At 45.7% G+C, this 13035-nt stretch overlaps 1 protein-coding gene across 1 annotated transcript in view; it reads left to right on the top strand.

The window, feature by feature from the left end:
• Positions 1–13035, top strand: part of LOC116979328 (microtubule-associated protein 9-like) — a 68318-nt gene that overhangs the window by 47974 nt on the left and 7309 nt on the right. Inside the window, exon 11 of the mRNA XM_033030964.1 lies at positions 9569–9658. Coding sequence (XP_032886855.1) covers positions 9569–9658 — 90 coding nt within the window. The remainder of the gene's footprint in view (positions 1–9568; positions 9659–13035) is intronic.

The raw sequence follows: 13035 nt of genomic DNA, 5'->3' as shown, positions 1-13035 counted from the left end.
TTAAGAATTTGGTTGGGTCGCATTTGGAGTACTGCTTCCAGTTCTGGTTGCCCCTTCCGTCTATTACAGGAAGGATGTGGAGGCTTTGGATAGGGTCTTCTTTCGTGTGGCGTGCACAGCCTAAAGTTGTAGGACAACTTGTTCTATTTGATCTTCCGTTTGTGCACGTCGAGTTGATTGCATCAGTCGAAACAGGGCGGACCACGTGAAGGTTGCAATCTTCCACCCATTGGATAAGGTGCAGAAGAGGTTTGCCAGAATGCTGCCAGGATTAGATGTGTGACGCACGTTTTTACATAGAGATGGTGGGGGCCTGGGAATTATTTCCAGAGATGACGGTGGAGGCAGATAGGATAGTGGAGTTAAAGAAGCTGTGAGAACGCTCCCTCCCATGGATACCGCTCCGATCCCTGCCACTGACAGACAGAAGGGAGAGGGTGAGAGAAGAAGAAGGGGAGAAGGAAGGAAAAAGAAAGAGAGAGGGGAAGGGAGAGAAAATGGGGCATTTCTCGGCTAGCTATGTTCCCCTGTTGCAGATTGGAGGAAGACTGAGACACTGGGATAAACACAAGACCACCAGCGCCATCGTGTGGTGAAGACTGGGCTGCCAGGTGTAGCCTTAGATAACCAGCTTCTCCACTGAGCCAAATACGGCGTGACTGGAGTAAGCCTGAGACTGCCAGTGCATCTTACCCCATGCCCACAGACAATGAGGGACTGCACCCACACACAGAGGTAAAGACTGAGCCGCCAGGATAAGCTTGAGTTCACCAGCGCCATCTCTTCAAGCCCAAACCACAGCTCTCAGGACAAACCTGAGACCGCCAGTGCCCTCTCGAGGCAAGGGTGACCTGCAGGGAGGAGAAGCCTTAGATCCTCCTCCTTCATGACTGGGACTGAGCTGTCAGGACAAGCCGAGATCATCGGCTCTTCCTCACGTGCATCCTGACAATGAGGCAAAGCACCCCGCATGCAGACCTGAACTTTCTAATCACTGTGAATAAATCATATCTCGTGAGTTCACCCTGCCACGACTGTCGGTGTGGTCATTGCCGAACCCGGGGGCGTACCCCACGGCATACTGCGGGCGGATGCAGGCAAGACCACAGTGGCTACTTGCATGATGGACAGAATTTTTTTTACCAAGTCCCAGGATCATCGCTATCTGAAGGGAGAGGGGAGTGATGTGGCAATGCACTCTCCCTTGGCTGCCGCTCTGATCCCGGTCACCAGCAGACAGAATGGAGAGGGTGAACGAAGAAACAGGAGAAAAAGAAGAGGAAGGAAGAAAAAGAAAGAAAGGGAAAGAAAGTGGGGGCATAATCCTTGTGTTGCCCTGTTGGAGCCACGGGGACAAACCCAAGATGACCAGAGCCACCGTGTGGTCAAGACTGAGCTGCTGGAAAAAGCCCAAGACATCCAGCTCCTCATCCGAGGTCAAGCCTGAGTGGCCAGAGTGAGCCTGAGACCACCAGTGCCTCCTACCTGCCCGCAGACAACGAGGGACTGTGCCCGCATACAGTGGCAAATACCGAGCCATGAAGAAAGCCTGCGACCGCCAGCACCATCTCTTCGAGCCCAAAGCTGTGCTGTCAGGACATGCCTGAGACCACCACTGTCTCGCCTGGAGGCAAGGGTGAACTGCATGGAGAAGCCTGAGATCTCCACGCCTCCTCCTTCAAGACCAGGACTGAGCTGACGGGAGAAGCCAAGATTGCCAACACCTCCTCATGTGCCCCCTGACATTGAGGGACACCGCCCTTCCTTGTCACTGTAAGAAAATTATATCACGTTAGATCACTCTACTGCGAGTGCTGGTGTGGTAATTGTCGAACCCAGCGTCGCCCCCGACATCACTTTTAGATAGGCATATGGAAGTGCAATTGGTATGGATAATGTAGAGACAGATGTGATCAGCTTAGCTTGGCATGGGCCGATGGGTGGGTTCCTGTGCTGCACTGTTCTATGTTCTAGAGGGTGATTGTAATCTGAAACACAATGCCTGTGAAGATGGCGGAGGCAGGTAGCCTCACCATTTATGAAACATCTAGGCAAGCATTTGAATCAGCAAGGAATAAAAGGCTGCAGACCAGTAGATGAAAGATGTGTGTCTGTAAATGTAACTGTAGATGAAAGTGGTGTCACAGGTAGATTGGGTGCCTGCTGTTGGTATATTAGCCTTGTCAGTGTATGGGTATTTGAGTATAGAAGTTGGGACATTATGTTACAGTTGGGGTGGCACAGTGGCGCAGCGGCAGAATTGCTGCCTTATAGAACTAGAGACCCGGGTTTGATCCTGACTACGGGTGCTATCTGTACAGAGTTTGTACATTCCTCCTGTGACCACATAGGTTTTCTCCAGATTCTCCCGTTTTATTCCACACCCCAGAGACATACAGGTTTGTGGGTTAATTAGCTTCAGTAAATTGTAAATTGTCCCAAGTGTGTAAGATAGAGTTAGTGTACAGGGTGATCGTTGGTCGGCACAGCCTCGGTGGGCTGAATGGCCTGTTTTCATGCTGTATCTCTAAAGTCTAAAGTTGTACAAGACATTGGTGAGGAGCACTGTGTTCAGTTTTGGTCACTCTGCTATAGGAAGGAAATCATTAAGAGTGGAAAGAGTGCAGAGAAGATTTATAAGAATGCTGCTAGGACTTGAGCTATAAGGAGAGATTGGGCAGACTTGGGCTTTATTCCTTGGAGGGCATGAGGTTGAGGAGTGATCTTACAGAGGTCTATAAAATCATTAGGGAAATAGATAGCGTAAATGCACAGTCTTTTACCCAGGATAAGGGAATGGTATTGGGGGTGGGGTGTTGACGTGGATAGAAAATTGGTTGGCAGACAGGAAGAAAAGAGTAAGAGTGAACGGGTCCTTTTCAGAATGGCAGGCAGTGGCGAGTGGAGTGCCACAAGGCTCGGTGTTGGGGCCGCAACTGTTTACCATATATATTAATGATTTGGAAGAGGGAATTAGGAGCAACACTAGCCAGTTTGCGGATGACACAAAGCTGGGTGGCAGTGTGAACTGTGAAGAGGATGTTGGGAGGTTGCAGAGTAACCTGGACAGGTTGAGTGAGTGGGCAGATGCGTGGCAGATGCAGTATAATATAGATAAATGTGAGGTTATCCACTTTGATGGCAAAAACAAGGGTGGAGATTATTATCTCAATGGGGTTAGGTAAGGGTTAGGTACAGCGAGACCTGGGCGTCCTTGTACTCCAGTCACTGAAAGTTGGCTTACAGGTACAGCAGGCAGTGAAGAAAGCTAATGGAATGTTGGCCTTCATAACAAGAGGATTTCAGTATAGGAGTAAAGAGGTTCTTCTGCAGTTGTATAGGGCTCTGGTAAGACCACATCTGGAGTATTGTGTACAGTTTTGGTCTCATAATTTGAGGAAGGACATCCTTGTGATTGAGGCAGTGCAGCGTAGGTTCAGGCTTGATCCCTGGGATGGCGGGACTGTCATATGACGAAAGATTGAAAAGACTAGGCTTTTATTCACTGGAGTTTAGAAGGATGAGGGGATATCTTATAGAAACATATAAAATTATAAAAGGACTGGATAAGCTAGATGCAGGAAAAATGATCCCAGTGTTGTAAAATGTTCCCAATGTTGGGCGAGTCCAGAACCAGGGGCCACAGTCTTAGAATAAAGGGGAGGCCATTTAAGACTGAGGTGAGAAAAAACGTTTTCACCCAGTGAGTTGTGAATTTGTGGAATTCCCTGCCACCGAGGGCAGTGGAGGGCAAATCACTGGATGGATTTAAGAGAGAGTTAGATAGAGCTCTAGGGGCTAGTGGAATCAAGGGATATGGGGAGAAGGCAGGCACGGGTTATTGATTGGGGACGATCAGCCATGATCACAATGAATGGCGGTGCTGGCTCCTCCTGCACCTATTTTCTATGTTTCTATGAATCAACAACAAGAGGACATATGTTTAAGGTGAGAGGTACAAGATTTAATACAAACCTAGTGGGCAACTTTTTCACTCCAAGGTTAGTGAATATATGGAATGAGCAGCCAGAGGAAGTAGCTGAGGCAGATATTATAACAGCATTTAAAAGACACCTGGATAAGTACATGGATAAGAATTTTACAGAGATATGGGCAAAAACATGGGGCATCTGGTTGGGTTGATAAACAAGCCCTGATGGCTGGACTACACCCAGTCTGTGAACAATTTCAGGCACCACGCATTAATACTTTAAAGATAGTGTATTGCCCTTGGATCCCAAGAATTTGGAGTGGATGTTACACCTATAAGGATTCTATTCCCTAAATTAGTAACTTCTAAAAATGAATGGAATTGAGAAGATAAAGTCTGGGAACTATAGGCTAGTTAGTCTAACATCTATGGTTGGAAAGTTACTAAAGAGTATTCTGTGGGACAAGATATACATGCATTTAGATGGACGAGCTGATTAGGAATAGACAGCACGGTTTTGTCCGTGGAAGATCGTGTCTCATGAATCTGATTGAGTTTTTTGAAGGTGTGACTAAAAAGTTTGATGAGGCATTTAACAAGGTTTCACATGGTAGGCTGCTCTGGAAGGTTAGATCGTTAACCTTAATCAATCAATAAAAATCAATAATCAATAAAAATCTACGTCAATAAAAATTGCCTACCGCTCAGTCCTTCGGCCACTTTGCGGGAAATCTGATCACCTAGCTGTGCTTCTACTCCCTGCCCATAAACAAAAAACTGAAGCAGGAGGATCCAGTACAGAGAGTTGTTCAATGTTGGTTGGCACGGTACTGCTCTGAGTCAGTGGACTGGTTCACATTCAGGGTTTCTGCAGCCAATCTGAATCAGTACGCCACTGCCTTGACTGACTTCATCAGCAAGTGCGCAGAGGAGTACGTGCCGACGAAGATCATCCGAGTGGTCCCCAACCGGAAACCATGTATGGACCGTGAGGTACACTCACAGATGAAGGCCATGTCCAGTGCACACCAGGTCCGGGAAGTCAAACGATCCCAAGCGTAAAAGAAAGCCTGCTATCATTTTCACAAAGCTCTCAACAATACCATGAGATAACACTGGGATAAACTTGAGTCCCAGTATAATTATTCGGGCACATGCAGAATATGACATGGTCTGAATACTATAACTGGCTACAAAGTGAAGTCAGGCAACATCAGTGGTGATAGTGCGGCCCTACCTGATGAACTCAATAACATGATGCTTGCTTTGAGCACAAGGCCGATGACATCTGTCCCTTCAGGCTCAAGTGTGCCTCTTCCCAAGGTCACTGTGGCAGAAGTTAGATCAGCCTTCCTGAGGGTGAACCCACGGAAAGTAACTAGCTCAGACGGAGTCCTTGGCCATTTCGTTAGAAGCTGCGCGGACCAACTAGCGGGAGTATGCAGGGACATCTTTAATCTCTCACTACTCCGTTCTGTGGTACCCACCTGCTTCAAGAAGACCACTATCATCTTGAATCTGGTGCTGAAGAAAAGCAAGATCACATGCCTTAATGTCTAGGGGGCGCCGTCCTGTGGTATGACTGCCCAGCCTGCAGCTGTTCGTTTTTCACTCTTTTTTTTTAATTTTTAGTGAGTTTTAGTGTTTTGTTTTATGGAGTTCTAGACTTTTTTATGTGGGGGGGAGGGGGAAACTACTTTTCAGGGTCCTTACCTGGTCGGAGATGCAGCTTTTCTCCGGGCTGCACTTTCGACCCGTCCTCGCGGCCTACCAGCGGGCCTGGAGCGGCGTTTCGTGAGTGGACCGCCCAGTACCTCGGCTTCGGCAGCGGCACAGCGCTGGAGCGCTATTGCGGAGCGGGCGATGCCTTGCCTGGGTCGCCGCGCTGGAACCGTATGCTGAGACCGCCGAGATAAATATTGCGGAGCTGCGGGACTGTGGAGCGGCCAGCTGTGGGCGGCGGCGCTGAACCTAAACATCGGGAGCCTGGGATCTCTCGATGAGATTGCCAGTGGTGGAGCTCCATCCGGCGCGGCCTTGTTGGCTTCGGAAGCCGCGGTCTCTGGTAAGGGAAGCGGCCGTTCCAGGGTTTCCCAAGCCGCTGAGAGGACTCTCCCGACGCCGGAGTACAATCATCCGGCGAGAACGGCCTGGAACATCGGGCCTCCTTAAAGGCAACTGTGGAGGCCTCAATAGGCCCGACTATGGGTGGACATGGGATGGGGACTGGACACTGTGCCTTCCCTTATAATGGGAACCATTGTGGGGGGATGTTTTTATGTTTAAATTTCTTTATTATTGTTATGTCTGTATTCTTTCTTTATGTGCTGCATTGGCAAGAAGCATTTCACTACACCTAGGTGTATGTGACCAATAAAATAACCTTTGAACCTAATGACTGCTGTCCAGTGGCCTTGACAACAACCTGCATGAAATGCTTTGAGAGGATAGTTATGGAATGCATTAAATCCAGTCTACCAAGTAGCCTTGACCCATTGCAGTTCGACTACTACCACAACAGAGCACGGTGGCGCAGCGGTAGTGTTGCTGCCTTATAGTGGCAGAGACTCGGGTTTGATCCTGATCATGGGTGCTGTTTGTCTGGAGTTTGTAGGTTCTCCCCATGAACTGCATGGGGTTTTTTCTCCCGGTGCTCTGGTTTCCTCCCATACTCCAAAGACGTACAGGTTTGTGGATTAATTGGTTTCTGTAAAATTGTAAATTGTCTCTAGTATGTGTAGGATCATGTTAGTGTGTGGGGATCACTGGTCAACATGGACTTGGTGGGTTGAAGGGCCTGTTTCTACGCTGTATCTGTAAATTATGCCATTACGCTGTATCTGTGACCGATGCCATCTCCTACACTCATCCCTGGAACACCTGGTTAAGAGAGACACCTATGTCAGACCTATTCATAGACTACAGCTCTGCTTTTAATACCATTATCCCATCCAAACTTGTGGAACTTGGAGTCATCTCAGCAACTGGATCCTCAACATCCTGACTAACTGAACCCAATCAATGAGGGTAGGGGACAAATCATCCTCTATGATAATTCTCAATGCTGGCGCCATGCAAGGATGCGTTCTCAACCTCCTTCTGTACTCCTTGTGCACCTATGACAATGCAGCCAGGTACAAATCCAATTCAATTTACAAATTCACGGACGACACCACCGTTGTGGGCCAGATATCAAATAATGATGAGACGGAGTACAGGAACGAGATTGAGAAACTCATGACCTGGTGTCAAAACGACTGAAGAAAGGTCTCAACCCGAAAAGTCACCTATTCCTATTCTCCAGAGATGCTGCCTGATCCTCTGAATTACTCCATCTTTTTGTGTCAACCTTTCTCTCGGTGTCAGCAAGACATATGAGATAGTGATCAACTTCATGAAGCAAAGTGGTACACATACCCCAATATGCATTGACGTGGCCGACGTAGATAGGGTGGAAAGCTTCAAATTCCTAGGAGTAAATATCACCAGCAACTTGTCCTGGACCACCCAAAAGTGGCTTAATGGAAGGTAGCAGAGGGTGATGGTGGAAGGTTGTTTTTTGGACTGGAGGCCGATGACTAGTGGTGTGCCTCAAGGTTCGGTGCTATGTCTATTGCTGTTTGTCATCCATATCATTGATTTGGATGAGAACGTACAAGGCATGATTAGTAAGTTTGCAGATGACGCTAAAGTGCTTGGTATTGTAGATAGTAAAGATAGTTGTCAAAATTTGCAGCAGGATCTTGATTGGATGGGCAGGTGTGCTGAGGAATGCTTATAGGAGTTTAGTACAGATAAGTGCGAGATGTTGCATTTTGGGACGTCTAATCAGGGCAGGACCTACACTGTGAATGGCAGGGCCCTGGGAAGTATTGCAGAGCAGAAGACTCTCGGAGTGCAGGCACATGGATCCTTGAAAGTGGCGTCATAGGTAGATAAGGTGGGCAAGAAGGCTTTCGGCACATTGGTTCTTCATTAGTCAGGGTATCGAGTATAGATGTTGGGAGGTTATGTCGCAGTTGTACAGGACATGGGTTAAGCCACATTTGGAATATTGTGTTCAGCTTTGGTTACCCTTTTATAGGAAAGATGTTGTTAAACTGGAAAGGGTGCAGAGATTTATGAGGATGTTGCCAGGACTCGAGGGCTTGAGCTATAGTGAGAGGTTGAGCAGGCGAGGACTTTATTCCTTGGAGCACAGGAGGAGGATGGGTAATCATATGGAGGTGTATAAGATCATGAGAGGAATAGATAGGGTAAATACACAAGAGGACATAGGTTTAAATTGAAGAGGGAAAGATTTAATAGGAACCTGAGGGGCAATTTTTTTACACAAAGGGTGGCAGGTATATGGAACGAGCTGCCAGAAGAGGTAGTTGAGGCAGTTACTACCCCAACATTAAAAAAAAACATTTGGACAGGTACATGGATAGAATATGTTAAGAAGAATGTGGGCCATACACAGGCAGGTAAGAGTGGTGTCGATGGGGCATGTTGATCTGCGTAGGTAAGTTGGACCATAAAGGCCCTGTTTTCACTGAGATTACTCTATATGAGACTATATCCGACCTTTCTGTCCTGGGCCCCCTCCATGGCCAGAGTGAGGCCCACCGCAAATTGGAGGAGCAGCACCTCATATTTCGCTTGGGCAGTTTACACCCCAGCGGTATGAACATTGACCTCCAATTTCAGGTAGTCCTTGCTTTCTCCCTCCCCCTCCCCTTCCCAGCTCTCCCACAACCTACTGTCTCCGCCTCTTTTTCTTCCACCTCCTCCACATCAGTCTGAGGAAGGGTCTTGAACCGAAACGTCACCTATTCCTTCGCTCCATAAATGCTGCCTCACCCACTGAGTTTCTCCAGCATTTTTGTCTACCTATATGAGACTATCTCAGTTGACTTGGAAGGCCAGAAGCCAAATATTAGGACCAGGAATTAAGATTGGAAATGCTTCTATATACAAGGTCAGATAGAAGTTTGGAATTCTCTTCCATAAATATATATTTTTTTCAGTTACGAGAATTGTTTTTTTTGTCAGCTTGGAATTAAGGGATCTCAGACATGTGTAGATAGATCATTTATTAGCCATGATTTCATTGAACCAGCTCAAAGATATAAATAGTTACATTATTTTACGGTGTTCCTTTATTTTCATTTTCCTGTGCCTGCAATGTTTTGATCTTCCTGAGTTTAGTTTAGAGATACAGCATGGAACCTAGCCCTTCAGCCCACTGAGTTCACACTGCCCATCGATCACCCTTTCACTCGATGTTATCCCACTTTCCCATTCACTCCCTCAATATTATGGGCAGTTTTGCTGGACGCCAATTAACCTGTCGCCTTTGTGATGTGGGAGGAAACCGGAGTTTCCGGAGGAAACCCACGCGGTCACGGCGAGGAAACCCGTGCAGTCACAGGGAGAATGTAGCATCTGAGGTCAGGATGGAGCGTGAGACTCTTGCACTGTGAGGCGGCAGTTCTACTAGCTGTGACTGTGCTGTCCGATACATTTTCTTGTCAATTGTTTTATTAGTAGTAGCATTTTTAATTAAAAAATGACCCTTATTCAGTCATCTATAGAAATTACTACCTGTGATTAATTACCAGTAATTTATGTGTATTTATTCATGTCTCATAGGTGTGGTTAGAACGGAAAAAACACCTTCTTCATGAAGATAAAAAACAACAAAAGCTCAAGACACAACATGAAAATGAGAAGAAAGAGCAGGTTTCCTGATTCACCTTTAATGTTTTTATGTAAAATGCTAGTTTCATCAATGAAGGATTAACTTTGAAATATTGCAAGTACACAAGTAAAAGGATTGATCCATTTAAAGAAATTTGAAAAACAAAATTATTGTGATGTGCTGCTTTGTACTTGAAAAAAATGTTTCAATATTTAATATATAATGTCCATTCTGACCTGTGGACACCCATCAGTATAAATCCCATCTTTGAACACGGCACATAGACTTCTATGCTTAGGCACTTCAAGTGCTTATCTAGACACTACTTAAATGCTGTCAGAGATTCTGCTTCCACTATTCTCTCAGGTCTCTTGACCCGAAATGTCACCCATTTCTTCTCTCCAGAGATGCTGCCTGTCCCGCTGAGTTAGTCCAGCATATTGTGTCTACCTTCGATTTAAACCAGCATCTGCAGTTCTTTCCTACACTAGGCATCATCACTCCAGGTTTAAAAGGTCCCCCTCATATCCCCTCTAAATCTGTTACCCCAGAATCTATATCATCTAGATTTGTCTACCCTTGATAAGAGTAAAACAAATCCTGCACTCCAACCTATTAAAACCCCTAATAATTTTATATACCTCAATAATGTTCTCTTTTCTCCACTCCACTCCACTCTCTCCTCATGTGAAATGCTCCATCCAAGGCAACCATCCTTAGTGAATCTCCAATACGCAAAACCCAATGCTGTCACATACTTTCTCCAGTATGATGGCCAGTATTCTGCCTGGGTGGCTTACAACTCAACGGTATCTCCCCTTTCTTGACTATTTCCGACACCTCTCTCACCTTTCTTGACTCATATTCACCTGGACTATCTCTGACACGTTTCTCCCATTTCCTGATTTCTCTGTCCCAAACGCAAGAGGTTTGACGTTTACTACAAACCTCTGACTCCCAGTTACGTGGATTACACTTATTCCCACTCTGCGTTTTGCAAAGATGCCATCTCCTACTCTAAATTCCTCTGTCTCCGCCGCATATGCTGGCAAGATGAGGCTTTCTATGTACAGTATATGAAGACAACCAAGACGTATTCATTCTTTAGTGAACGTGGTCTCCCCCTGGCTGTCAACCTGCTCAATCTTATCATATAGCTCAGGCCCTTGGGTCATGGCAACATCCTCGTAAATCTTCTCTGCACCCCTTCCACATTAAAAAAACACCTTTCTTATAACCGGGAGACCAAAACTGAGCACAATACTCTGAATATAGCCTCACTAGTGTCTTGTACAACTGTAACATTACCTCTCAACATCTACACTCAATACACTGACTAATGAAGGTTCTGCAGCTGAAATCCAGCTGCAACTCTGGAGAACAAAAGATCGATGTGAGCTCCTCTGATACATGTGTTCGCTGAGCAGCTGGATGTTTGGGGATTGTTAACCCCACAATTTTTGGAAAGATTGAAAAACCAGAAGCCCAAATTAATAAAGTTTATTATTCCAGGGAGTTTGAGGAAATTATTTAAATCTTTGCTAGTCTGTGATCTCCTCTCACCTCATGGTCTTCCCATTTTCTGAGCAGAGAGCATTATGGTCTAATAATTCCATGTACATTATTCCTTGAAAAGCTGGTGATATGAATATAGATATCTTTGTGCATTTACAATGCACCCTTTGTCATCCTTTAGGATCCTCTACAAATCTGTCATTTTATTAATTTATTCTTGAGTGGTGGTGGGTTGTCTTCTTGTAACAGTCCATCTTGTGAATGAAAAGCGATACACTTCCAAGGTAGTGTGTGCGTGGCACGTGCGTTAGAGATAACCAGCATATATGTGTGTTCCCCTTGCACCTGCTGTTCTCATTCTTCTCAATGAACACAATTCCATGTATGATACAACATTCTCCCCCCTTTATCAGAAATAGAAAAAGCTGCAGCTCTCTCCCTTTCAAACATTGACAGAATTTCAGCTCCTATTTATTGTTCTTCTTGCATTTGTGATGTGATCAGATTCTGGCCATGTCGCTAGACCAACTCTCAAACTTTACAACAGTAAAGCCAGTGTCTGTCACAGCTGTGTAGCTTGTCAAATCTATACAATTTTGATGTTTGTGAAGGAAACCAGCTTTCGTGTGACTTCCAGTTTCATTACATTTGCACAATTAGCTTATAACAGCTTATGTATTTCCTCCATCATATGTTGAATTGTGGTTGTCAGATTTAGTGTAACTCTCTTCACTGAAATCTCAACTCTGACCAGTCTTTATCCATTCTGAGAAGCACCAGCACGTGGCAACCGTGCATTCAATTACACCCTCCCACATAGTTAATCCGTTTTATAATGGGCAAGAAATGACCACATCTTGATAATTGAATTAAGAACCACCGATTTTGGGGGGAAAATATGGTACAGTAGGTAATCCTTCAGGCTTAAGCTGCAATAACTAAGGTTTGATCATGATCTCCATTGCACTGTGTGTGGGGTTTGCATTGTCTCCCCTTGAGTGAGCAGGGTTTACCTAGGGTGCTCTGATGTTTTCCCACATCCCAAACATGCTGATAAGTTAACTGACCACTGTAAATACATTTAGTGTTTGTGGGTTGTACAAGAATCAGGGTCGAATCGATGGGTGTGTAAGAGATGAGCAGTTTGTGAGATGATTTACCTGATAAGATTAGCCAGATCATCTTTCCTTCATGATTTTAATTAGGCTAAATTTAACAATTTAGCGCCGTTTCAATTCAAATATCATGTCTTGAAATTGTGGAGCCATTGTTCAAATCCACTTTCAACCTGTTTACACAAATCACATATTAGTCCCCATTTTTAACATTCTTCACATTCACCTCAACTCCCCAGATTCTCTAATGGCCTGTCCCACTTAGGCGATTTTTCAGCGGACTGCAGATGACTGTCAAGTTGCCGGCAGTCGCCTGAAAAACTGGCAACTGGAACGGCGACTGTCAGAGTGGAACACACACAAACACATCACTTCCTTCACCAGCCCGTTATGCAGGCGGGGGACAGGGCAAGCGGGGGGAGCGCTGTCTAAAAAATTCACACGGTGCAAAGCCAAGGTGAAACAGACACACACCACAATGAACAGGAAGGTTGGCACTGTAAAAAGATGGCTAAAGCACAGTGTACGGTAAGTCCTTTAGGAGAGGGGGGAGAGGGGGGAGAAGGGAGGAGGAGGAGCGAGACAACTTTTAAGTTGCCAGAGATACACGGCTGTGAAGCTCAGCAGACATTTAAGATTATCGGTCGGTTATCCTTAGTTCTGAAAACTACTGCTTACCTTTTTTTCCCAATGAGCCAATGAAATTCATCGGTCAGCACCGGCTACAACCTACGAGAACCTCCGAGAACCTTCGACCTCCTGGCAACCCGTAACGACCTTGTGGCGAC

This window comes from Amblyraja radiata, chromosome 1, assembly GCF_010909765.2.
Source record: "Amblyraja radiata isolate CabotCenter1 chromosome 1, sAmbRad1.1.pri, whole genome shotgun sequence".
Taxonomy (NCBI): Eukaryota; Metazoa; Chordata; class Chondrichthyes; order Rajiformes; family Rajidae; genus Amblyraja; species Amblyraja radiata.
The sequence above is the reverse complement of the archived record's forward strand: the minus strand, read 5'-3'. Positions and strand labels throughout refer to the sequence as shown.